This window comes from Malus domestica, chromosome 11 (genome assembly GCF_042453785.1).
Source record: "Malus domestica chromosome 11, GDT2T_hap1".
In the NCBI taxonomy this organism is placed as follows: domain Eukaryota; kingdom Viridiplantae; phylum Streptophyta; class Magnoliopsida; order Rosales; family Rosaceae; genus Malus; species Malus domestica.
In genome coordinates this window covers 20497943-20525574 of record NC_091671.1, presented here as the reverse complement: position 1 = coordinate 20525574, position 27632 = coordinate 20497943, and the positions used below count along the sequence as shown (strand labels likewise).

The window sequence follows — 27632 nt, the reverse complement described above, 5'->3', positions numbered from 1 at the left end:
CCACTTTGTCACATCCCGGCTCGGGGCGGATTACTTCCCGGGCCCGCTCCACCACCGTAGCACGATATTGTCCGCTTTGGGCCCCGACCACGCCCTCACAGTTTTGTTCCATCGGAACTCCGAAGTTAAGCGAGTAGCGCACAAGAGCACTCCCATGATGGGTGACCCAGTGGGAAGCATCCTGATCGTGCAACTATGGTAGCTGATGCATTTAGTAGGAAGACTTCAGCTAGACTTCATGCCAGTTATGATTGTTATGGTCTTCTTCTTGATGATTTACGGTTCACTGGAGTGAAGTTAGGAGTGGAAGATAAAAAAAGAAGCCTCACTTGTTAATTTTCAAGTTAGGCCAAATTTTAGCGGGTCGTGTGCTTGAAACTCAGATGGAAGATGAAGAGACCCAAGAATTAATTGAGGCAAGGAACGACGAGAAAAAGAAAGACCTCAGGGTTAGAGAATCAGATGGCATGCTTATGCAAGAGAACATGATGTATGTACTTATTGATATGGAATTAAAGAAAGTAATTTTGGACAAAGCATACTGTTCAACTTATGCAATGCATCCTGAAGGTACTAAAATGTATCATACCATTCGACCATTTTTTTATTGGCCAGATATGAAAAGCGAAATTGTTGAATTTGTGAATATGTGTATCAGTCGTCAGCAAGTCAAAGCAGAAAGAAAGAAGTCTTTTTGGATTGATGCAGCCACTTTCCATTCCACAGTGGAAATGGGAAAATATCACTATGGATTTTGTGTACAAGTTTCCTCGTATACGAAACGGGTGTGATGGCGTTTGGGTAATTGTTAATCGGCTTACTAAGTCAGCACAGCTTATCATCCTCAAACAGATGGTTAGTCAGAGAGAACCATTCAGACTTTAGAGGACATGCTGAGAGCTTCGGTACGTCAGTTTGGTGATGATTCACAAGCTAAGTTGGATTTGATGGAGTTTGCCTATATTAACAACTATTATTCTAGCACCAGGTTGGCACCATTTGAGACACTTTAAGGGAAAGCTTGTCGTATACCTTTGTGTTGGTCTAAAGTTGGGGAAAGACATTAGTGGGCCCTGAGATAGTAGAGGAGACTACTCAGAATGTTCAAGTGAGTAAAGCTATTATGAAAGTGACCCAGGATTGATAGAAGAGCCTTGCCGATAGACATGCCACTGATCGGGTGTATAATGTAGGTGATTGAGTATTTCTGAAGCTTTAACCTTGGAAAGGCGGGGTTCGGTTCGGGAAGAAAGGTAAGTTAAGTCCTAGGTACATCGGACCTTATGTGATCACCGAGAGAGTCGGTGAAGTGACTTACAGGCTTGAGTTGCCTCCAGATTTGTCGAAAGTGCATAATGTGTTCCATGTTTCCATGCTTCAATATGATGTTTCAGATCCTTCACGTATGATTCCTCCTTAATCTTTGGAAGTTAATCCGGATTTGATTTATGATGAGGAACCAGTGACTATTTTGGATTGGAAGGATAAGTTCTGAGGTTTAAGATCGTGCGTTTAGTGAAAGTTTTATGGAGGAATCATTCAGCAGAAGAAGCTACTTGGGAGACAAAAGGTCGAATGAGAGAGATGTGTTTCAGGTTGTTTTATGGATATTGATGGGTTGTAAAGATTGTGTAAATTTCGAGAACGAAATTTTTTTAAGGTGGGTAGATTGTGACAGCTCGTCCTTGATTTTAAGAGGTTTTAAAGTTTTAATACAGGATTTTACAAAAATGCCCTTTGAGGTACGCGCATTATTCGAGGTTAATCGTCGTGTCGTGCCATCTAAGATTTGTTTTCTTGACATATCCTCGTAGTACTCGTCGCTACGGAAGCGTGGGCGCAGACGATTCATGATTTGGAGTTATAATAAAAAAGATTTTAAAGTTTGAAGTTTGGGCATTTTATGAATTTTATTATAAAAATTTGGTGTGCCATTTGGATGGCCCAGATTAAAGGAAAGCTGAAATGGATGGCTTGGATGTAAGGGAAAGAAAATAAAAATAAAAAGATAAGAACTTTTTGTATGTGTGTGTATGTGTGCGTGACTGGTGAAAAAGAAGAAGTAAGGAGCGGGTTGGGCAAAATTGCCCAACCAAAGAAGAGGCAGGAGCTCTGGGATAGACCAGGGAGAGAGACTGGCGAATGGGGAGAAGAGAGAGATGAGACCGGCCAATCAGAACAGAGAAATGAGGAAAGGAGAGAGGGCGAGAAGTGGAGGAGAGAAGGAAGAAAACAGGTCTTCACTCGCGACCCGTTTCGACCCGCGGCACCCACACCCATATTTTGATGTTTTTCACCCATTTTTTCGATGCATTGAGCTAAACAACCACTCCCAATCATCTTATATGCCTTCCCTCTATCATTTCCATATCAAATTTGAGGAGATTAGGTGTGAGTTTGGATGAAAATACCCACGAGTGCTGCGAGCTTCATGTTCAAAATTCTCCTATGTCTGAAGCAATTTCTTCCAATTGGCACCACCCATAGCTTCCTCTTGAGGCCTAGAACAAAGCCCAAGCATTGGTTGGGACGGTGGAGTTGATATGAGGACGAATTGGAACTCACCCATTTCTTAGGTTCTTCACGGGTTTGATGGAATTGGAGCCTTTCCAGGCCAAATTGGCCTTGGCCTCAGGTATAAAGTTTACTATACTCATTGAGATCTTCATTTCTGTAAATTTTGGTAATTTTTGGAGATAGTTGGATTTTCCCGCGAGCCGGGACGGCCGACCGCCACTCGAGGTGTCCCGTGCAGCGGCGCATGGCCAGTGGCCCGCCAATGTCATTCTTAGCATGTGTTTAATGTTCTAGGTTCATTTTTGATAATTGATTGACATAAATTGAGTAATTGAACCTAAGTTCGTTACGATTCGTGGTTAGGTGAAAATGTGAATTGACGATCCGACCGTTGGATCATCACCAAACTTTGATACGTTGTAATACGTAATATTTGAGGATTATAGGAACTTACTGATCAGGAATCCGATTTACGGATCTTTCGGAATTGAAGTTGTAAGTTCATAATATAGAATGTTAACCGTCACTTAGTTTTGGCAATTGACGGAGATCCGACCGTTGGATGGTAATGAAATTTTAGGATGTTGTCCTAGAGGTATATTGTAGATCTCTGGAAGTTTCAGATAAGAAATTTGAGTTGCAGATCTTCCGGATTGATCTACGTAGTGACGTGTTTTATATAAGTTATATTCTATCGATATGATTTCTGAGGCATGTCTTGATGATTATTCTAGGCATCGATCGTCATGACGCCTTGATGTGTTGTGCTAGGGAGTTGTAGGGCGAACTCCAGTTGAGTGGGCAGTTTTGTTTTCCATATATACCTATATAAATGAGATTTTTTCCCAGGAAATCAATTTAAGTGAAATGTGATATGAAATGCGATATGAAATGCCATGCAAAATATATGCCTAATTATTTATGCATTAGTAATTGCATACATGCATGATTGGTGCTGCGGACGCACAGGTAAGTGCCAGGTAAGTTCATAAATTAAATTATGTAATTGTTGAGTTGATATGATTGAAAGCTCATAAACCTGCACTAGGGTGATTGTGATTTAGTAGAGATGATTCAAGCCTGTATATATATATATATAGTCACCCATGCACCATATGCTCACAATTGGATCCAATTTAGGTGCCCAGTCTTGTCGTACAGACCACTCGTAGGTGGTTCCGATTCGTAGGTGACTAGCGATTTATCGCATAGCTATCAGGAGAGGATAGTGTGAGCATAACTATATTTCACCCAGTTCAGTCGCACAGACCCTTTTAAGGGGTTCCGACTCATGTGCAGTGTAGTGTCGTACATGTCACTTGCGATGACTCCGGCTAGATTGATTGATGAGATTGATTATGAGCTATAGATTCAGCCGTACAGGCCACTATAGGTGGATCCGGTTGACATATTATTTTGCATGAGTTACTTATATGATTTGATGAGATATATATTTTGTCATGGCATATAATTCACATATCACTACTTCTGAGTATGGTTTTGAGACAAGTATACGTATTACATATTTGTGGGAAAGTATACGGGTTTTACAATGAGGGGTTAGCGTTTTGATAATGAGATGATTTTCGAAAAACTTTGTGTTACTGACCAACTCAACTTTGTTTTGCGCCCCTCCAAGTTCAAATAGCAGAGCTTTGGTGGCCATGAGGAATCCAACGATGTTCTGACAGAATTCACAAAAGTATGACTCACCCTCAGGTGTTACATCTTAGTAATTGTATCTTTAAAACTTTCGAACTGTGTAAATTGTTACGTCACTCTCACGTGACGGCCAACATGCCCTCCTTCGGGACGGGGTGTGTCACGCTTGCTTAATGAACCCAACGAATAAATCAGTGATATTACAATCTGCAACAAGTAATGGAATCCCGATGGTGCAAAATTGTCATTTTGCCCCTCATTGGAAAAAGAGCATAAATCGTCCAATTTACGCCTCATTCGTGCTTATGTGTTCGTAAAGACACGTACTACCTAGAAAGATGTGAAAATGGACAAAGAGTGATAAAGACTCAAATGTCCACTTAGGATTTCCACTTAGCCAGCCAAAGGGCATTTTTTTGAAAATTTTCAATGTTAGGGAATAAAATATGATTAAATTTCGAACAGGATGTGATAGGTTATGATGAATTCGGATGCCCTAGGTCTTGTTTCTTATGTTTCCAATCTATTATTTTCATGTGTTAAATTTGATGCTTAATAATTTTTAGTTTAATTGAAATTTTCATTCCACAAAGCTTCTCAATTAGATTTGTTTCAATTTCTGTGGGAAGATATTCGTAATTATTTATTATATTATTATTTGATCGTATAGTTGTGAGCACTAATTTTGAGATTAATGAGGTTAATTTGTGTTATTTTTTGAAGAGAAGATACTTCGGATATTTAAACCGTTAGATCTTAATTTTTTTATTTTTAAACAAATATCTAATAATTAAAGGTATTTTTAATTAGCACCCCATATTAATATTTAATACTAATGAACGCATAAAATTTAGGTTTTAACCCAAAAACAGTTTTTCTCCTCCAACCCTTTTGGATTAATTTATCTCAATATTATTAGAGAATGAATTTAGAATAATTTTTTTCTTAAAGTAACTTTTTACAAAAAAAATAAATAAATTTATGTAGACTATTCTAATCTAATTTTATGAATATGTTAACCTAAAAATATTTAAATTCTAATAAATATTGAAAAATGTGACAACCCGTTCCTAATTTGACAATTTTATTAAATTCTAAAAGAGTGAATTGGCAAAAACGCCCTTATTGGCGAGATTGTCGACTTTCATTGACCATCATTATGTGACGCGTATGAGCTTTTATTTTACCATATTCTCAAAGTACTTGACGGTACAAACGCATAAGCGCAAGTGAAATCGAATTTAGAGCTAGATAGAGATTTTACGAACTTAGGAACATAAAGGACGATTTGGTAATGTTACATTCGCAAGAGATATTTTCTGTTTCTCTTTTATTACCTTGTTTTGTGAGCCAGTGAGGCCCACACCCCACTGTCCTCCCTTATCCCTGTGTCTCCCTCGCTTTTTCCCCTATTTTTTTTTCTTTTGAAACACTCTCATCTCTCTCTTATTCTCCCTTATTATATTCACTATCTCTATTCTTCAACTTTCTCATCTCTGTAAACACAGAGAATCAACAGCCATCACCACTACCTTCCTCCTCTGGAGAGCTCCCCAGGAAATGCTAAACCACACCAGACCACCATGTCATATTCCCCTCTGTCTCTCTTGTGACCTACACCTCTCTCCCTCAACCTTTCTGTCATCTCTTTCACCCCTACAAACATTGGACAGCCTCGAGGCTGAGATCATCATCATCGCCACTCCAGCGAACTCCAGACCACCACTGACTACCATACTCTCTCCCACTTTTCTTAGTCGTTCTCTCGTCCCTCTCTCTGCAAGTGCAGAGAAAACACACCATCGCCACAGCCATTTTCCTGGCAAAACTCCACTGTGCAACCATGGTAAGTCTCGAAATCCTTCAGATTTTTCCTTTCAAACATGATATGGTACTGTTTGTAACCTCTATACTTGATTTGGAGGATAGTTATTGCAGAAATGGCTAAGGGGGATACTTTCCCAGATTTTTGGAAACCTAGAACCATGACCACCTGGCCACTTTTAGGCCATTGTTCCGGCCAACACGGACCATAACTAGGCTCCACTTTGGTATAGTTTTGTTTCCTACATTTCTAGCTTCAAATTGGCTTTTGAATCATCGTGTTTGGTGAAGAATTAAGCTCGGAATGAGCTCTGGAAGTTAGCTCAAAAACCTGCAAAAGTCTATAAATCGCGATGACTGGCGCGTGGTGATCAACGTGTGCAGCGCGTGGCGGTCAACGTGTGCAGCGCGTGGCTACCTGTGCAGCCACTTTGTGGCGACGCGTGAAGGAACCCGAGGTCCCTCTTTAGGTTTCTTGATGTGCCGAATCCAAATCCGCCGTCCGTTTTCTAAAATTCAACCGCTTTAAAATAGTTTCTTTATTAGCCGTACTTTGTACGAAAACATGTATATACGTTAATACGTTGTATTTTAAGTGAATGGTTTCGCTTCTAGGTGAAATGCATCGCAAGGATCTTCGATGTCCGTGAGATAGGTTTGACTCGACAACATGATTTGTTTAATAATGAATTTTCTACGTGATGCCATAGTTAGTTTAATGTTTAAAAGAAATGTCGTAATGTTGAGAATTATGAAATTATTCTGAATCCTGCGGGATGCACATGTATGCGTACTATTATGGGATGCCTTAATTATATGTGTGGCCATGAATAGTGTTATGTTGACTAGAATTATCTATTTACCATTGCATGATCATATTTATGTTATCTGTTCATCATGTGTTGTACCAGTGTTAATACTCGCCCGGGGCCAAGGCCATTCTTTCACGTGTATATTCACATCGCACCGTACGCTCACTTTAGATCCATTGTAGGTGTCAGTCTTGTCCTAGATTGCTATAGGCAATTAAGACTCGTATGTGATACGCATAGTATCAGTCTGCAAGTGATTGTAGTACTAGAGCTTAAATCATTATTACACCCAAACCTGTTCATGTCAGAATATCTTTGCATGAACTCGTGTGTTAGCATATGTCGATGAGAACTCGATATAATATGTTTATTTTTGCAAGATATTGTGATTACTGAAAGTTATATGCTTATTTACGAATTGTTATGAAGTATTTCATTTTTGAGTTATTGCTGGCTACGGTAAGTACTTTCATGCTATACGTAGTATGTTATATTTGGAAACTATACTTGTTTTATGGTGTGGGGCTATTATGTTTTCGAAAAGGTTTCTACAAACTTTATTTTTAAGCTCCCTCACCCTTATTTTTTCGCCCCTTCAGGATTTAGTGCCAATGTTCGTGTCAAGGAGGATCTCTGGCAAACACTGATATCTGAGCTACTTCCTATGGTATAGTTTTTATTCTAATTTAACTATACTTTACTTATGCTCTAACATCACGTGTGAAATTGGTCCATTCCCGCTCACATGCACACTCTTACATTTAGGCACTTTTAGGTTTAAATTTATATACATTTTTTTCACATCACTACACTTTATGACTTCGTCACCTGCCTGTGTCGCCCAACAAAGCTCAATTCAAAGTCCAGGTGGACATTCCGGGTCGGGATGACAAAATCACTAAGTTGACACCATAAAATTTGTGGAACACTATGAAAGAATATAAAACACATGAAGTAATTTTTTTTTAATTACTTTAGCTGTTAGATTTAAATTTGGATTGTTATATCCTTTTTTTTATCGTTGGATTTGACTATGTTAGATCGTAGCCGTTGGATTTGACTATGTTAGATCTTAGTAGTTGGATTCAATGAATTTATAAATATAAAATTAAAAAGAATACACATATATGATGGGCAGCCCCACTAACCCTGGAGGAATCATGACCTAAATTTGTTCCATAAGTGAGTTTTGGGTTAAAACTCATATTTGCCCTAAGAGTTAGAGCAAGTTGGTAAGTTTATGACCTAAAATTTGAATTTTACTACAAGGGTTGGAGTAGGTTTAATATGCAATGACAATTTCCACCTTATAAGGTTTGAAAAAATACTAAATACATCTCAAATCACTTTTAACATGTATATCACAAGATTATTTACCTTCTTTAACTCTCTAAACCCTTCTCACTCTCTATTATAGAACAAAAGTCTACTAATAAAACTACAAGCACATTGATTGAAAAAAATTACTTTTAACGAATAGAACTTCGAAGCTTCGCCTTATTCAAAATGTACCATCAGAGGTGGATAAAGGTTAAACTTCATTGGTGTCAAATTACAACCCTCGCCTTCTTTCGCAAAGAAGATAATGGTGATGCTTTTTCCCATAATCATGATCTAAAATCTGATGATCAGATAATGGTGAGGTGGTTGAGTATGATATGTGAGGCATAAAATATTATCAAGTGTGCATCTCAAGGGCAATACTTTATACTGCTGAATTAATATAATAAGTCTAATTAAAACACAAAAAGCCAAGTATTCTGAAAGATGATTGAGTATTTAATTATTTTTTTTGTCAAACAGTCAGCCTTTTAGTTTTTATCGATTCTCTTTGTGGAAATCTGGAGGATTAATCACTCGAGTCCGTTCATCGTACATCGTGCAATTAGAAATTATTTTGAATTTTAAATTTAAAATTAAATATAAAAATACTTAATAAAAAATGATCACACGATATAAAATGAACGAATACGATTAATTAACTCCGGATCCCACAAAAAAATTCGCAGACCATTCTCATCCTTTACCAATCACAAAAAGAAGGAAAGTCAAAATTGTGCATCTTCACCCCTAAATTCAAAGGACCATGTGAATGTGATACTTGCATTAAATTAAAGAAAGGTGCCGTCCGTAAATGATCTATTACTTGCATTAAATTAAATTAAAGAAAGGTGCCGTCCGTAAATGATCTATTACTTGCATTAAATTAAAGAATGGTTGTTGGGTTAGTTTTCAATATATGAATTTGTAGCTGAGTACCTCTGAAACAGCAGCTGGGCTCCTCTCACTTTGCTCACAGAAATGGCCGACGAAAGAGACGCAGCAGCAGGAAGCGGTGGCAGCCTGGTTTTTGCAGTTAACGGAGAGAGGTTTGAGCTCCCGACCGTTGATCCTTCAACCACTCTGCTCGCCTTCTTGCGTTCTCAGACGAGATTCAAAAGTGTCAAGCTCAGCTGCGGTGAAGGTCTCTCTCTCTAACTTTGACTGTGCTCTGCGTGTATGATCATGAATTTCTGTGGCTTTTTGATGTATATTATAAACATGATGATTGATGAGTATCATTTGTGGATTTTTGGACGACTTAGTCGTACGTACTATGAAAGAAAAATTGCATGTTGCATGTTATCGTTGAGAGACACATTGATAGGAGGTGAAATTTTGCATAAGACTTATTTCAACCCTTTGGAGTAAAACTCAAATTTTAGGTTCTAATCTTACCCCAATTTGTGATGAAGTTATGAATCTGTGCAGTTGATGAGAGAGAGAGAGAAAGCTTGATTTGGGTTGTAAGAAAAATGATTCTCATTACACTACTCTGATATCTCATTACACAAGGATATATACATCAATAATTATATCCTAGTCAGCAATACATAACCGACTATATCAAACTTAGCTTAATAGCTAAGCTAAGTACTAATCTAGTGCATTGTGTGCATTACAATCTGGTGGTCCTTCATTCTCCTTAATACACCCCCTCAAGCAGAAGGAAGAAGGGCGAACTGAAAGCTTGAACCGAAGCTGTGCAAATCGATCAGCAGGGAGGGATTTGGTAAAGATATCCGCGAGTTGGAGTAAGGAAGCCACATGATGAACACTGATATGTCCCAGAAGAACCTTTTCGCGGATGTAGTGATAATCGATCTCTACATGTTTAGTACGGGCATGAAAGACTGGGTTGAAAGCTAGAGCAATGGCACTCTTGTTATCACAGAAAACACTCGGGGTTTTCAGAAGAGGAAAGGAAATGTCAACCAGAATTTTGCAAACCCAACTGAGTTCGGCAGCAGTATGAGCAAGAGAGCGATACTCAGCTTCAGTAGAAGAACGAGCTACTGTACATTGTTTCTTGGCACTCCAGGAGATGAGATTGGGTCCAAGAAACACACAGTATCCACTAGTAGAACGTCTGTCCACAGGGCAACCTGCCCAATCAGCATCAGTCCATGCTGTAAGAATTTGCCGACCTTTGGTAAACCACAACCCGGAGTCAAGGGTACCCTTCAAGTACCGGAGAATCCGTTTGACAGCCTGCAAATGAATAGTCCGGGGAGTATGCATGTACTGACAAACCTGGTTGACTGCAAAAGCCAAATCCGGTCGTGTCCAAGTAAGATATTGAAGGGCACCAACGGTGGAGCGATAAGAAGTAGGATCTGTGAGAGGAGAACCAGAGTGATCCAACTTTATGGAACTAACGGGAGTGGTGCAGGGTTTGACCCCAAGCATATCTGTCTTCTTAAGTAAGTCCAAGGCATATTTGGACTGATGAAGAAACAATCCTTTTGCAGATCGGTGAACCTCAATGCCGAGAAAATAATGAATATCACCTAAGTCTTTGACTGGAAATAAGGATTGAAGCTGGGAAATAATGGACTGACAGAGGGCAGGGGAACTTCCAGTGATAATGATATCATCCACATACACTAAGATGAAGGTGATGAAAGAGTCTTTCTTGATGAAGAGACTAGTGTCCGAGGAAGAAGAAGAGAAACCCAACGAAACCAGTGCGCTGTAGAAGGCTTCATACCAAGCTCGGGGAGCTTGTTTGAGTCCATAGAGAGATCGTTTGAGTTTACAAACATGGTGAGGCTTAGACTGATCCACAAAACCAGGAGGTTGAACCATATACACATCTTCTTTGAGATAGCCATGCAGAAAAGCATTACTGACATCTAACTGATGTACAAACCAATCATAGCTCACAGCAAGAGACAAAAGTATTCTGATGGTGGTCGGCTTTGCTACAGGGCTAAAAGTTTCAGAAAAATCGAGGCCTTCTTGTTGATGAAACCCTTTAGCTACCAACCGAGCCTTGTATCGTTCTATTGAACCATCAGCTTTGTGCTTAATTTTGAATACCCATTTACACCCAACTAAATTGTAACTTGGATGAGAAGAGACTAATTCCCAAGTACCAGTGGATTGAAGTGCTTGATATTCATCTGTCATGGCTTTTACCCAAGCAGGATGCTTGGAGGCTTGAAGATAAGTAGTAGGGGTCGGAGGAATGATGGTGAGTGGATCAACGGAAGGGGAGAGATGATGCTTAGTGGCTGTAAGGATCTTAGGCTTAGAAATACCGGCTTTGGCTCGGGTAATCATGGGATGGTGGTTGGTTGGGATAGTTGTAGGAGGGGGGACAGGAGAAGAAGAAGAGGGAGGAGGGAGGGGTACTGATGAGGAGGAAGGTGAAGATGAGGGATTTTGTAGAATGGCAGGAGGGGTTGGAGTAGGATGAATAGGTATAGTAAGAGAAACAGGGTGAGATAATGAAGGAGAAGAAATAGAAGGACAGGATACAGTAGGAGAAGGTAAAGGGAGAGAGTGCTTGAAAGGGAAAAGAGTTTCATCAAACACCACATGTCTCGAAATGTATAACCTGTTAGTAACCGGATCAAGACAACGGTAACCGCTGTGATTCAAGCTGTATCCCAAGAACACACAAAGTTTACTCTTTGGATCTAACTTACTGGATGAGTAAGGTTGGAGCCAGGGATAGCATGCACACCCAAAAGTCTTCAAGAGATGATATGGAGGTGGAGCTTTCAAGAGTAATTCCAAAGGACTGATAGAAGAAGCCTGAGGAGGAAGGCGATTGATGAGATATACTGCAGTTTGAAAAGCCTCAATCCAGTACTGAGAAGGTAAGCCACTGTGAGATAATAAAGTTCGACCCATTTCAACCACATGTCTATGTTTGCGTTCCGCACATCCATTCTGCTCAGGAGTGTGAGGACAACTCAATTGATGAGTTATGCCTTGAAGATTAAAGAAGCTTTGCAAAGTAGCACTTAAGAACTCACCCCCTGAATCAGATCGCAAACGTTGAACTTTGCTGTCGAAAAGAGTTTGAACTTTGAGAACAAAAGTTTGAAGAACAGAACACACATCGGATTTATAATGCAGTGGATAGAGCCAGCTATATTTAGTGAAATCATCAACTAGTATTAGATAATAGCGATATCCAGTACAAGAAGAGGTGGGGGAAGGACCCCATACATCAGCATGAACAAGATGAAATGGCCGAGTAGATCTACAAGGTAAAACAGAAAATGGCAATCTTGAAGCCTTCCCAAATTGACAATCAGAACAAACAGACTTCTGAGAATGTGAACCAGCAACAGACAAGTGACCTTTATTTACTATTTTATTGAAAACTAGACTTGAAGGATGACCAAGCCGTCTGTGCCATGTAGTGATATCAGCTTTAGCAATCATTAGAGCATGAGGTGAAATAGCAATGCCAGAAACACCAGTAGAAGCATGCCAGTAGAAAGGGTACAATCCTCCTTCACTGGGGCCCTGGAAAAGCATCCTCCCAGTTCTTAGATCCTTGATGTAGAATCCAAAGGGATCAAAAGTCAGCGAGCAACAGTTGTCATACACAAATTTATAAACGGACAGGAGATTATGAGAGGCTTGAGGAACTAATAACACATCATGAAGTTTGAACACAGCATTAGGAGTGCGTATTAAAGCATTTCCAGTATGAGAAATACACAAACCTTTGCCATCACCCACGAAAAGTTGTTCAGTGCCTGTGTATGGTGTGGCAGAGTTTAGCGAGGCTGGATCAGGAGTGACATGATGAGTCGCTCCACTGTCAGTAATCCAGTAGCTTGGAGGATGGGATCCAGTCAGAGCATTGAAACCCATGGGAGGGGAACGGTGAGAAGCAAATTGGGAGAGAGAGCCACAATAGAGAGCAGAGTGACCATATTGATGACAAAGCTGACAAGGAATGGATTGTCCAGGTTGGGATGGTCCAGGAATAGGACCAGAGTGTGCACCAGAAAATGAGGAACGAGAGGGAGCAGGACCAAGAATACCTCCAGAGAAATTATGTTGGCGATTAGCACCAAAGTTGCGATTCTGAGGAAAGCGATTACGATTGTGGTATTGATTGCGATTCTGATTCTGATATTTGCCTCTGAAGTTGCCTCTGAAAGAAGGAGAACCAGACGAGCCTTGTTGAGCAGTATAAGCATGGAAGGGTGCAGAACTTGAGGATGTAGAGCCTTGTCGAGTCTTGCGTTTTTGAAGGGAAATCTCCTTACTAAGTAGAAGACCATGGAGTTCATCACCATTAACAGACTCAGTTCTTGTCTCGATTGAGTCAACAAACGATTCATACTCATCTGGGAGACCAGCGAGAATATAAGCCACAAGATCTGAATCAGAAATCGATTCACCAGCAGCAGCAAGCTTATCAGAGATGTCCTTAATAGTGTTGAGATACTCAGTCATGGAAGCATCACCTTTCTGAATAGTCTGGATTTTAGATCGAAGACTATGAACATGAGTACACGAAGCGCCTGCGAAACGACGTTCAAGAGACTGCCACAGAGAACGAGAATCTTCCATTCCAATGGTCAGAGGAAGAAGATCTTCAGCAAGGGTGGAGTTGATCCAAATCGTCAAGATTTGGTCACGTTCACACCACAGTTCGTACGCAGAGTTAGGAATCTGAGATCCAGACGAATCACGAACACACGGAGGAGGACAAGGATCATCTCCAGTAAGAAGCCCTAAAAGCTTGAATCGCTTCAGAACAGGAAGAAATAAGCTACGCCAGGTGATGAAATTGTGCCGATTGAGTTTCGTCGGAACCATTCCAGCAATGTTTTGAACAGTAATCGTCGCAATCGATGGAGGCACATTAGTAGAGATCTCACCAAGAGGAGTAGGACCAGAAGAGGTAGCTGGAGGAGAGGAATCAGAGGAGGATGGATGAGGCGCCATAGCGATTGCAGACAGAATGCACGAGAGAGAGAAAAGATCTGTTTGGGAGATCAGAAAATAAAAAAATAAAAAAAAAATACAAGAAGGAGGTAAGATCTGTTTGGGAGATAAGAAAAAAAAAATCCAAGAAATTAAGAAAAGGAGGGAAGCGAAGGATCGACGTCGGTGGACTCCGGCGAAGATACCATGATGAAGTTATGAATCTGTGCAGTTGATGAGAGAGAGAGAGAAAGCTTGATTTGGGTTGTAAGAAAAATGATTCTCATTACACTACTCTGATATCTCATTACACAAGGATATATACATCAATAATTATATCCTAGTCAGCAATACATAACCGACTATATCAAACTTAGCTTAATAGCTAAGCTAAGTACTAATCTAGTGCATTGTGTGCATTACAATCTGGTGGTCCTTCATTCTCCTTAATAATTTGCTCCGATCATTGAAACAAATACGAGTTAAAATTCAAAACTCATTTCTGGGCCAAATTTAGCCCAGGATTCTCCTTGGGTTAGTGGGGCTGGTCCACCATATATGTATATTTGTTTTAGTTTTGTATTTATAAATTCATTGAATTCAATAGTTAAGATTTAATTTGATGAAATCCAACAGTAAAAAAAATATCTAACGGTCCAAATTTAAATCCAATAGTTGAAGTAATTAAAATAAAAATTCTTTTATGTGTTTCATATTCTTTCATAATGTTTCACAAGTTTCATGGTGTCGGTTAGTGATTTTTCAATATTTGTCAGAATCTAAATTTTTTTAGGTTAAAATGTTCATAAAATTAAATTAGAATAGTCTACATAATTTTTTTTTTTTTAAAAGTTATTTTTAAGAAAAAAATTAGCCTAAATTCATTCGTTAATGATCTGGGAAAATTTAACCCAGAATGGTTGGAGCAACAAAACTATTTCTGGGTTAAAACCTAAATTTTCTGGGCTAAAAATTTTAGGTTTTAGCCCAAGGGTTGGAGATGGTCTAAGAGGTTGGACTACTCTCCATATTGCCAATTGGTTTTATGGTGAAACCTCAACTTTCTTCATGGTACCAGAGCAAGTTGTTCCATGTGTGAAGCCAAATGGCCACATGTGCTCCACGTCACCCCATTATGTTGTCCACGTGTTAGGCTCGAAAAATTCGCCACACGTGAGGGGGTGTGTTGAGAATGAGTCCCACATTGATGGGAGGTATGGGCTTATAAGAGGTTGGGCTACTCCCTATATTGTCAATTGGTTTGATGGTGGAACCTCAACTTTCTTCAGTTATGATCAAACTTTGTGTTTCTCATAGAAAGAATTCTGAATTTTTGGTTTACCATCCTGAACAATTGTTGCAAAATAAAGTAATTCAGAAAACGAAACTCGTTACTCACCTCGCTTCCGTGGTGACCAACTGATGCTTCAAGAGGTTTCTTTTTGTGATGAAATATCTGTAATTTAAGGTGTTTTTTCTGTAGTGATCATATTAGATGAGATTGTAGCTTGGGTTTCAAAATTTTCAAGGAAAACTACGTCTCACTATAAATCTTTGGACACGTTTTATGATATGCACTTATAAAAATTGGGTGCAGGTGGTTGCGGTGCTTGTGTTGTGCTACTGTCCAAGTACGACCCTGTTGTCGACGAGGTGAAAGATTTTACTGCAAGTTCATGTCTCACTCTGCTTTGTAGTATAAATGGATGTTCAATTACAACATCCGAAGGCCTTGGAAATATCAAAGACGGGTTCCACCCAATTCACCAAAGGATTGCTGGTTTCCATGCTTCTCAATGCGGCTTTTGTACTCCTGGCATGTGTGTTTCACTCTTTGGAGCTCTTGTCAATGCTGAAAAGGCGAATAGACCTGATCCCCCTCCTGGGTTCTCCAAGCTTTCTGTTTCCGAAGCTGAAAAGTCTATTGCAGGTAACCTCTGTCGATGTACGGGGTATCGACCAATTGCTGATGCCTGCAAGAGTTTCGCAGCTGATGTTGATATGGAGGATTTGGGGTTCAACTCCTTTTGGAAAAAGGGAGATAGTAAGGAAGTAAAAGTAAAGAGTTTGCCTCTATATAACCGTAATGGTGACATCTGTACATTTCCGGACTTCTTAAAAAAAGAAATTTGTTCTTCCATGTCTTTGGATCCTACGAGATATGGTTGGTACAATCCTGTTAGAGTTGAGGAGCTTCAAAACTTATTGAAAGATAATGATTTTGATAATGCAAACGAGATGAAATTAGTTGTTGGAAACACAGGGACAGGCTATTACAAGGAGCTAAAGCGCTATGACAGATACATTGATCTCAGATGTGTTCCTGAATTATCAATGGTTAAGAAGGATCCTGTGGGGGTTCAGTTCGGAGCAACTGTAACAATCTCTAAAGTTATTGAGTCTTTGAGGAAGAAAGACAACAGTGGATCTCCATCAAGAGGTGGTGATGTGTTAAAAAAAATTGCCAATCATATGGAGAAAATTGCTTCAGGGTTCATCAGAAATACAGGTAGTATAGGAGGGAATTTGGTGATGGCACAGAGGAAATGTTTTCCTTCAGATATTGCTACAATACTTCTTGCTGTGGATTCAGAGGTAGATATAATGAATGGTGCTAGATCTGAAACGGTTATGTTAGAGGATTTTCTGAAAAGGCCTCCATTGGATCCGAAAAGTGTACTTTTAAGTGTTAAAATCCCAAATTGGGAAGCAGTTAGAAAAGTTTCTCCAGAAACCAACACCATGTTGCTTTTTGAAACCTATCGAGCTGCACCAAGACCCCTAGGAAGGGCATTAGCTTATTTAAATTCTGCCTTCCTAGCAGAGGTTTCGTTTGGTAAGATTTCCAATGGAATTATGGTGGATCATTGTCGTCTGGCTTTTGGTGCTTATGGAACTAAACATGCAATTAGAGCAAGAAAGGTTGAGGAATTTTTAACTGGAAAAGTGCTGAGTCCTGGTGTTCTATATGACGCTATTAAATTAGTTAGGGATGTTGTGGTTCCTGAAGAAGGAACTACGAGCCCTGCTTATAGGTCAAGCATGGCTGCTGGTTTTCTTTTCGAGTTCTTTAGCCCCTTAATTGACAGTGAAAGTTCCAATGGATTCTTAGGAAATACTTTGTTGGCCGATTCTTCCAAGTTAAAAAGGAACAAAAGTGCTAGCGATAAGATGAGAACTGTTCTGTCATCTGGTAAACAGGTGATTGAATTAAGTACAGAGTATGATCCGGTTGGTAAGCCAATTACAAAATCTGGAGGTCTCATACAAGCTTCAGGTTAGTTATCCTTCACTACATGATTATACGGATGTCTAATTACTAAGCATCCTTTTATTTTTTTATGGGTGGTGAGAGGGAGCGCTAGCAGACTAAAGCCCGAACAAAACAAAAAAAAAAAAAAAAAACAACCAAACTCTAAAAACTGCTAATAAACCAAGAGATAGCAGCTTTCCAATAGAGCTTTCCAATAGCTCCCACGAAATCTTCAAAACTCCTTCTATTCCTCGTCATCCAAACCACTCAAAACAAAGTGAGGATCATAGTGCCCCACATAACCCTAGCTTTCTTTCCCTTCCAAACCATAGTGTGAGCCCCACATAAACTTAGCTTTCTCTCCCTCCCAAACCAGCTTCAGCCAAGACATCCAAAGTTAAAACAAAGTGAGGATCATTGTCTCTTTTTTTTGGTATTGGACTTAGTTTCCAGGCCTATTCTCTGCTCCAAAATGTTCCCCTTTATCTAGTTGAGAAAATTGTAGTATGATTTATTCGTTAACAATTATGTTTAGGATTAGAATGACTGGTTCTTGTTTTTTTCCCGCTGACCGGTCATGTTAAATACCTAAAAGTAGTGGGAGTTTGAATTATATACTTATAATATGCTTATAGAAAGGTCTCATTTTCCATCTTTTGAGATCATTCTTTTATATAAGAAACAAAATCTTAATGAAACCAAAATTGACAGAATACAATGTGATGACCAGTTGTGGGCAATTTGTTCACCTGCTATTTGGTATTGTGTCCTCCTCCCGCTGTCTCTCACTCTTTTGCTCTCTTGCTCTCCCTGGAGGGAGGGAGGGAGGGAGGGAGGGAGGGAGGGAGGGAGGGAGGGAGGGAGAATGATTCTCTTTGTATCTTTATGGCACCAAGCTTTCGTTGACCTTTTGTCTTTTTTTATTTTAATTTGTTTTGTTTCCTCGTTTGTAATAGTTATTGACTGTTTTCGCAAAACAGTGGGTTTGCTGCGACTTCAGTGTTAATTGTTTCTTCTATAATTCTTTTGTTTCAACTGACTATGTATCCATTATTTTATATGTTTTCTTGAGTGCTTCTAGCTCTTGACACAAAAGTACTTATCTCGTTCATGACCATCAATTTATAGGTGAGGCAGTCTATGTAGACGACATTCCATCTCCGAAAAATTGCTTACATGGAGCGTTCATTTATAGTACAAAGCCTTTGGCTAGAGTGAAGGAAATAAAATTTGAACCTAAACCACAGCCAGGAGTTACTGCACTGATATCTTTCAAAGATATTCCCAAGTCTGGGGAGAACATAGGGTCTAAGACTTTTCTTGGTACAGAACCTCTGTTTGCTAATGATTTTACAGAATGGGCTGGTCAGCGTCTTGCTTTCGTGGTAATTCAACGATCTTGTGATTATATCTAACAGTCTTAGTTGGGATGAATGCCAATCGTTATCCATAATTGTAGACTATACACATAATTTTTCTCCTTTCTTTGGATGTGTGTCAGTTTACTCATCAAAAGAAAGTTTTGTAGGTAGCAGATACGCAGAAACATGCGGATATGGCTACAAACTTTGCGGTGGTTGATTATAACATGGAAGATGTAGATCCACCTATCTTATCAGTCGAAGAGGCAGTTAAGAGAGCGAGTTTTTTTGAGGTCCCTCCTTTCTTGTATCCGAAACAGGTTGGTGACATATCAAATGGAATGGCTGCAGCTGATCACAAGATTATTTCTGCTGAGGTACTTGAAATCAATCTGACATTCTTTCTTTGTTTTCCGGTCTCCTTCCCACACTAATGTTCTGCCCTTTTTGTACTTTTCTATGTTCCAGTAATTTGGATTTTGGATATTCAACTTTGTTCCTTGGTTTTATTTATATACATAGAAAGGACTTGTGAACTGGGAGAAAATACGAGTATAAGAGAATGTTGGCTTGGTTTTCAAGTAGAACCGCCCACTAACTTGCAAATCCATGCATACCTTGCTTTCAGATCAAACTTGGTTCACAATACTATTTCTACATGGAGACACAAACAGCCCTTGCTGTACCAGATGAAGACAACTGCATGGTGGTTTACACTTCAACTCAAGTGCCTGAGTATACACACTCTACAATTGCAAAATGTCTTGGTATTCCTGAAAATAATGTTCGTGTAATTACAAGAAGGGTCGGAGGGGGCTTTGGTGGAAAGGCCATGCTATCAATGCCTGTGAGTATAATACCTACATAAATCTCTATATTCCTTCTTTATTACTGTTTATCTAATCGTGGATGTGATTGTCCGTTTAACTGTAGATTAAGCACTTGTTGAACATGAATATAATATTTCTGTTAGACAATGAATGGAACCCAAAAACTTAAGCTGCTAGGAAGCGGGCCAACATTGTGTATTAAGCTAACATTCTCCGCACATACAACTCCTATCCTGCTGCATGTGGAGAGTACACAAATGCAGATTAAGAGAAACATACTGGTTTAGTCTCATTATGCACCTAGAAATTTAGAAATAAGTTGGGAATGAGTGTAGGAGGTTTTTTAACCAAAGAACTCCCAACCAAGCCCTTATATATACACATACACATAGATGTAGATATATAGTTCATATATAAAATGATATTTGATTCTGACCCATATAAGTTTTTTAGCAGCGCACCAATAAAACTTGATCATGGTGTCAAGTGGGAGATCTTAGGATCCTGTAACTACAACCTCCCTGCGAATGTTGAACTCTGTATGATTTTAAAATGATCAATAACGTTCGTGTTAAAAAATGTTTGTTGAATATAATGTCTTGGCTCGCTAGTGGTGCAGAGAGGTGTACACTTGAGGCGAAGTTTTAGAAAATAAAGCAATAGTTAGCATTTAGTGTCAGTTCTGGGAATAGTGGTAAATCAATAGTTATATGTGCTACTAGAGTCGGAGACCTTCTATGCATATCATTCCGATCATACTGCTTTAAACCTCCAACTTTTTTTTAAATTTCACATCTTGAGCTCTCTAGTGGTGGGGAGAGGGTGTTGTGTTTTTTAGCGGTGGTGAGACGCCTACACGTGAGAGGGTGTTAGAATATAAATGATTGCTGGTGTGTATCCTGATAAATTACGATTCTTCAGGATCAATAGTAAACCAATAAACTTTATCTTACACATGCGTGCAGACACCAGACACGTGCGCGCGCGCGTACACACACACACACACACACACACACACACACACATATATATATATCACTTGCTATGTTTATGGTTTTTTGATTACTTGATTCCCAATGTTCAATAGAATATAAAGCTGCTGCAATTCTGATGTTTAGGTCGCAACTGCATGTGCTCTTGCAGCACACAAATTACATCGACCTGTACGGATATATCTCAATCGCAAGACTGATATGATAATGGCTGGAGGAAGGCATCCCATGAAGATAACTTACAGTGTGGGATTCAAGTCTGATGGGAAGATTACAGCTTTAGAACTTGAGATATTGATAAATGCAGGGATTTCCATAGACTTTAGTCCATTATTGCCAAAAAATATTGTGACTGCACTTAAGAAGTATGACTGGGGTGCTCTGGCTTTCGATATCAAGGTGTGCAAAACAAACACTCCAAGTAGGTCTGCTATGCGGGCCCCTGGGGAGGTGCAGGGGTCATTTATCGCTGAAGCTGTAATTGAACATGTAGCATCCACCCTTTCTATGGAAGTAGATTCTGTGAGAAGCGTTAATCTTCACACATCTCACAGCCTTGATTTGTTTTACGAGCAGAGCGCTGGTGAACCCCTGGAGTATACTTTACCATTGATATGGAACAAGTTGGCCATGTCTTCAAGCTTTAACCAAAGGACTGAGATGGTAAAAGAATTTAATAGGTGTAATAAATGGCAGAAAAGAGGAATTTCTCGAGTACCGATAGTGTATGAAGTGTCATTGAGGCCAACTCCGGGAAAAGTAAGCATTTTAAGTGATGGGTCTGTTGTTGTTGAAGTTGGAGGAATTGAACTGGGTCAGGGGCTCTGGACGAAGGTAAAACAGGTGACAGCTTTTGCTCTTGGTTCGATTCAATGTGATGGTAGTGGAGATTTCTTGGATAAAATACGGGTGGTGCAATCAGATACATTGAGCTTAATTCAAGGGGGAATGACTGCTGGGAGCACTACATCTGAGACAAGCTGTGAGGCAGTTAGACTTTGCTGTAATATTTTGGTTGAGAGGTTAGCTACTCTCAAGGGGAGATTGAAGGAGCAAATGGGCTCTATTAACTGGGAGACTCTTATTCAGCAGGTATTCTATTTGGATTGAGGGGAGGGCTTATTTCACTCCTGTGCTCCTTTGTTGGACTGCAAATAACACTACCGTAATAGCATGTTATTTGCAGTCTCCCAGAGGAGTGCGGGGAGCAAAAATAGCAATCACCATGAAATTATTGATGCATCACTTTTTTCTTTTGAAACATTTAATTAACTTATTGATTTGTTTCAAATCCATGCCATGGTGCTCCAATAGTTCACACACTGAATCTGGAAGAACCCAAGAAACTCAACCCCGGACAAAATAACTGAGATTGAGCCACAATTTTCTTATGAGTACAAATGAAACTTAATGAGTTATCAAACTTTCAAGCTTGCCTTACTTCCCAGTGGCTTCTCCTTATAGCATTTTTCTTTATTCCCAAATTTAATGTAGTTGTTGCAGTTTATCTTTCTTCTGTCAAAATGCAGGCATCCTTGCAAGCTGTGAACTTATCAGCAAGTTCTTATTATGTCCCTGATTCTGCTTCCATGGCATACCTTAACTATGGTGCTGCTGTGAGTGAGGCAAGTTTGTGTTGACCGTCTTACTCCTTCATTTTCATTCATGTGTATTGTTGAATTTTCGGCAAGATGCAGATTTACATAATGCAGAGCAAATCATAGTGCAACGTCACAGTCACAGAGACCAGTTTTTCTCATTTATAATTTCTAGATTAATAACAATGAAACTACTTGATCACAGGTGGAGGTAAATGTTCTGACTGGACAAACCACAATTCTGCAATCAGATATTATCTACGATTGTGGTCAGAGTCTCAACCCTGCTGTGGACTTAGGACAGGTTAGCATGATTGAACTTGCTACTCAGATTTTTATAATGTTTACATACATTTTCTTTTAATTACGCTCTACCTAGATTTTATTTTTTGTATTGCTAATCAGTAGGTTCTGCCTTGGAGATTTTTTCAAATTCCATTGTAAGAAAAGTTAGTAGTTCGGTTTATTTTACAAATTTTTAGATACTTTCATTTTTTAGCGTCTTTAGGCTTTCCTATTCGAAGAATTGTAGCATTTTCATCATCTAGTCGTCTTTGGAATAAGAATCCTAGTTTTCAACTTTTCTACAATCTGTTAAGATCCATAATGCCAGTTCACTGGCGCGTAGTTAACGTGGTTTAGTTAAGTTTGACATTACATGTTTCTTGCAGATCGAAGGTTCTTTTGTTCAAGGTATTGGGTTTTTCATGCTTGAAGAATACTTGGAAAACTCTGATGGGTTGGTGATTTCAGAAGGTACATGGACATATAAGATTCCTACGGTGGACACCATACCCAAACAGTTCAACGTTCAAGTATTGAACAGTGGGCATCATAAAAAACACGTGCTCTCTTCAAAAGGTCTGCCATGCCGTGCCTTGCATACTTCTACTTATCCCAACTACAATTGATACCAGAAAAGTATTTTGTGTGATTAAAAGTAGGCGAATTTTGAAAAAAAAATTGAGAGTTGTGTTATTTCAAAAATTGAAAAGTCGAAAATTTTGTGTTATTACATAAATTGGAAAGCTGAAAATTTTATGTTAGTGTGAACATTTCACTTCAAGAAGCGAATGTTTCATCATAAAATTTGAAGTGTCGTGTGAAACTCACACATTGAAAATATTTTGCGCAGCTTCTGGTGAGCCACCATTACTTCTTGCGGTTTCTGTTCACTGCGCTACAAGGGCTGCCATTAAAGAATCAAGAAAACAGCTTCTTCAGTGGGGCGGCCTAGATGGATCGGCATCAATATTCCAATTAGATGTTCCCGCTACCATGCCTGTTGTGAAGGAGCTGTGCGGACTGGAAGCTGTGGAGAGGTACTTGGAATGGATTGTAGGCAGAGAATAAACGTACGTTATGGCTGGATGGCACGATCATGCTAGTTAATTTGTCCATCACAGCCAAAGAACCTAAAATGTGAGTCAATCGCCGTCACTTGATCTCAATAAGGATACGAATATAGGTTTTTCAACATATTTTAGGTCTGTTTATAGTGCAAAACCAATAAAAAAACAAGAATTGGCGATAGATGAACCATTCCATCTCACGTTACTTGTTTAGGTTCATTGTCCGGTTTTTGAACATTACTGTTGAATAAGCTTTATCTGTAAGACAACTAAACATGAACCATCTTATTATACCTTTTGTGTTTGCAACTTGTATTGAGACAAATTGTGTTAGACCAAGGTTCATTCGACCGGAGAATGGTGTTCGTAATCTCGGATATTGGGGTGTTTTCTGTCTATATTTATATTTGAGGAAAATTCTATGCAATGAGAGTTTTTAGAATTGGGGTCATTGTTGTCCAAACACTCTGCCCCAATAGTGCTAAATTAAACCCCTATGTCGTGAAACGGTATACTAGATTGGTGAAGGAACCCGGTAAGCTGCAAAGCTTATGTGAATAACAATAATAGTAAAACATAAGAGCATTTGGGCTCCTTAAATGAGCTCCTAGCTATAATTTAGGGAGGATCTCAAAATAATCAACTTTATTCATGCTCTGTATCCACCTCTTAGGGATGCCTAGGCGCTAAGCGGCTAACCACTCCCACAATTAATCCCTATCTATTTATAAAAATAAGAAAGGGCACCTAGATCTACCTAGGTGCCAGTCCCAATTACCTAAGCCGCCTAGCCCGCCTTGGTGAGCATAGATAACTTCATCTTACATTTTATCTTTTCAATAAATTGTAGGAAACTTGTTGGATACTTGTATGAACACTCATTATATCTTTGTTCCCTATATTTACAACATGATCTAGTACTTTATAATTTATATATTGTTGGAAATAAAATAGAGAGTAAGAGAGAATACAAAGACACGAGAGAAAGTTGAGGAGAAATCAAGGTGTGTCTCCTTTCTCATTAGAGTGCCTATTTATTGGCGTAAGATTTACATAGAAAGGTGTTCAACTATTAAGATATTACATATTTGACCTAGAACTGAACGACATAACAAATATTGTTTATAACACTCCCCTTGGGTGTTCACCAATCAATGGTAGTTGCCACGACAAAACCTTACTTGGAAAACCCAATGGGAAAACACCTAAGGAAACTAGAAAAATCGGGCACCACGATTATGAAATACTGTAATGGTGTTGGACATGTATAATATTGCCTCGCTAAAATCCTGATAGGACAACCCAGTGGGATAAAAATTTGGTTGAAGGGAAAAAGAGCACAACACGCTTATATGTCCATTATAGCATATTGTCGAAGACTCCGCCTAATGAATAACTCTGGCGAATACACGCCATATACACAAATAGCTTTATAGACTCTCCAAAAGTTCTACCATGACTCTTAACTCTTTCAAGAATATGTTGCAATGATAATTTTAGTTCAAACGAACAAAAGTACTCATTGAGGTAATATAAACCAAATTTATCTAGAAAGTACATATTTTGAGCTTTATGCTCTTAAATTGAAATCTTTGGATACGAATTTTATGGCATTTTCATACTTTAAGAAATGGCTTTGAGAGATAAATTCTCAAGTGGTTAGTATGCAGTCTCCACATGCCATAAGTGTCACACCTAAAGTAACATTGTACTTATAGAAATATGGCTACATATATGATGACAAAAAAAATGCTCATATCTATTATGAAGCATCATGCCATACTAGCGAGTTTATTTCACTAATTACAAACACCCAAGAATAATTTGGAGTATATATTATAGGTTTCTTATTCCACATTTTTCAATAGCCCTAAAAATTGATGACACACCCCAACCCTGATATCTAGAGGACACCAAAATCATGATGTGATGGCCATCACCCGAATGGGTGATGAAGCCATAATATGCATGAAGTCATAACTAAAATTATCAACCGTTGAAATCTACCAAAATTTGGCAGGACTTTCCCTAAAATAAGGATAAACTCAAATTGAGGCACTTACAGTAACGACATTTATTTCAACATATCCCTGGAGTGCCACACTTTATTAGGTATCCGACCCTCTATCACAAGCATAAGAATGGGTTCAAAGCATATTTACCCAAACAAAAATCCTATGAATATACTGAGTAAACACCATACTCAGTGGAATATGTCAGGGCTGCTGGAAAGTACCTTGACATGATCACTGCTATAGCTACTGAATCTTGAGAGGGTGAAAAACATTCAAATGTGAGTGGACGAAAAAAAATAAAGTTTTATAAAACATTTTATTTTTTGAACATACAAACTCCCTGTTTTGAAAATGTTGGGTTTTTGGCTCAAAATTAGGATGATGCAATAAATTAGGTTTGTGTTACCTATTTGGTTTTGGTGTCCTATTTGGGTTTGGTTTTGACTTCTTAGTTAGTTTCCTTGGTGGAGAGATTTTGTTAATTACCTATTTGATTAGGATTTGGATTTATTTCCTATTAGGTTTCTTATTGTAACCTAAGTCCTATGCACTATAAATAGGACCTTAGGGTTAGTGTATTTAGGGTGCCTCATCATGGTTTAGAGAGCTTTTCTCTATTTTGGTTTTGGGTGGAGGTCACTATTTGGAGTCATGAGTGTGTGGCAAATTCATGGCTCATTCGTTTGGCAAATTTGGTGAGAGTCAATTTGTGAGTTTGTGAGTTAGAGAGCAATTTGGAAGAATCTTCTCCGTTTGTTTTGGGTTCTCTACTCGTTTGGTTTAAGGTTTGTAATTTGTGGGATTTGGGTTGTGAGAGTTTAAATACTCTTTTGTAATCTCAGTTTGTTTAATGAAATACCTCGCCGTGCTTTGCTCGTGGACGTAGGCTTTACGCCAAACCACGTAAATCTCTTGTGTTAGTTTGAGATTGTTTGTTTTAGCTTTCACCTACGATGTTGATATTTGGTACTTTGTTATAATTTGCTTCCGTTTGCGCATAAAAGTACAACAAAAAACACATATAATTTCTGAAAAGTTAAGCATGCCATACAACTAAAAACTGATATATACTTGTATATAATGAGAGTTGATGAGTACATACATACAGAGCTGGTAATTACCGATGGCATGGCATACAATGTCATTCACTAGTTGTAAAGGATGCTAGATAATATAATCATGTCATTGCCGTGTAATCTCGAGGCAATGACAAGTTGAGAATATAATTGTGTAATCATGTCATTAATAGGTAATCTCAAGGTAATGACAACCTAAGAATATAATTGTATAATCATGTCAATACCGAGTAGTCTCAAAGTAATAACGAGCTGAGAGTATAAATGTAGTACCCCAATGCACGTGTAAGATGATATATAAACTTCCACTAACCGTAGCAAGTGGAACTTAGAAATATAATCATGTCATTGCCGAGTAATCTTGAGGCTGTGGACGTAGTACAATACTTTAATAGCACGTTTACTAATCTGTAATCAAATTGAGAGGAATTGAATTGATGAAGAATTGGATTGAGGAGGAATTGAAATGAGGTGGAATTAGAATCAGATTCCTGTTGAAGTTGTTTACTAAAACTGTCCGGAATCGGAATACAATTCCATAAAGTTGTTTACTAATTCAGCAGAATCGGAATATAAACCAGTATGATTACTAAAATGCCCTTGTCTCAAATCAAATATTTTATATACTTTTTTTAATAAAATTTGATATAGTATATTATAGTAAGAAATAATTAAATTGCTTTTTTATTTCATAGACATACTAAAATGATTTTGTTTATTTTTTTTTATAAATTTAAGTATTGACTTTAATATCTAAATTTTCTCGCTCAAGTTATAGTTTTTTCTCTTCGGCATATGTATGGAGTTGTGCATAATGTGAATGAACATAGAATTATACTTAATGAGCTAGAAGGACATGGGTTGGGTGAAAAGAAATGAGCTGGGTGAAGATAGAAAATGAGCTGGGTGAAAAGAAAAATAAGTCTACGGTTAAAAGGATAATCTTGGAAATAATGAAAGTAAGTGGGGGCATAAAGGGAAAAAATTATCATTCCAATTGCTTGGGCCCAAATCCTCCAATTTAAGGAATTGGATTCCATTTTTTGTGTGGGCCCCACACACTTTTGATTCCTCCCAATTTTAGTAAACACAGGTATAATTCGTAATCGGAATCGG

General features: G+C 38.6%; 2 protein-coding genes across 3 annotated transcripts; both read left to right on the top strand.

Moving 5' to 3' along the window:
- Window positions 1-383: 383 nt before the first annotated feature.
- On the top strand, window positions 384-885 carry LOC139189480 (uncharacterized). The gene is made up of 2 exons (XM_070808434.1): window positions 384-570; window positions 659-885. The coding sequence occupies exons 1-2, from the start codon at window positions 384-386 to the stop codon at window positions 883-885; spliced, it is 414 nt and encodes a 137-aa protein (XP_070664535.1).
- An 8128-nt stretch (window positions 886-9013) lies between these two features.
- On the top strand, window positions 9014-23734 carry LOC103438505 (indole-3-acetaldehyde oxidase-like). 2 transcript variants are annotated; one of them, XM_070807972.1, is made up of 10 exons: window positions 9017-9279; window positions 15637-17316; window positions 18421-18677; window positions 18821-19030; window positions 19282-19500; window positions 20602-21567; window positions 22005-22100; window positions 22279-22377; window positions 22745-22934; window positions 23209-23734. In XM_070807972.1, exons 1-10 carry the CDS (start codon window positions 9117-9119, stop codon window positions 23424-23426), a joined length of 4098 nt encoding a protein of 1365 aa, XP_070664073.1. In that variant the 5' UTR covers window positions 9017-9116; the 3' UTR covers window positions 23427-23734. The 2 variants fall into 2 exon arrangements, with proteins under 2 accessions (XP_070664074.1, XP_070664073.1); XM_070807973.1 differs by lacking the exons at window positions 22005-22100; window positions 22279-22377; window positions 22745-22934; window positions 23209-23734 and adding an exon at window positions 21790-21959 and having other exon boundaries at window positions 9014-9279.
- Window positions 23735-27632: the final 3898 nt, after the last annotated feature.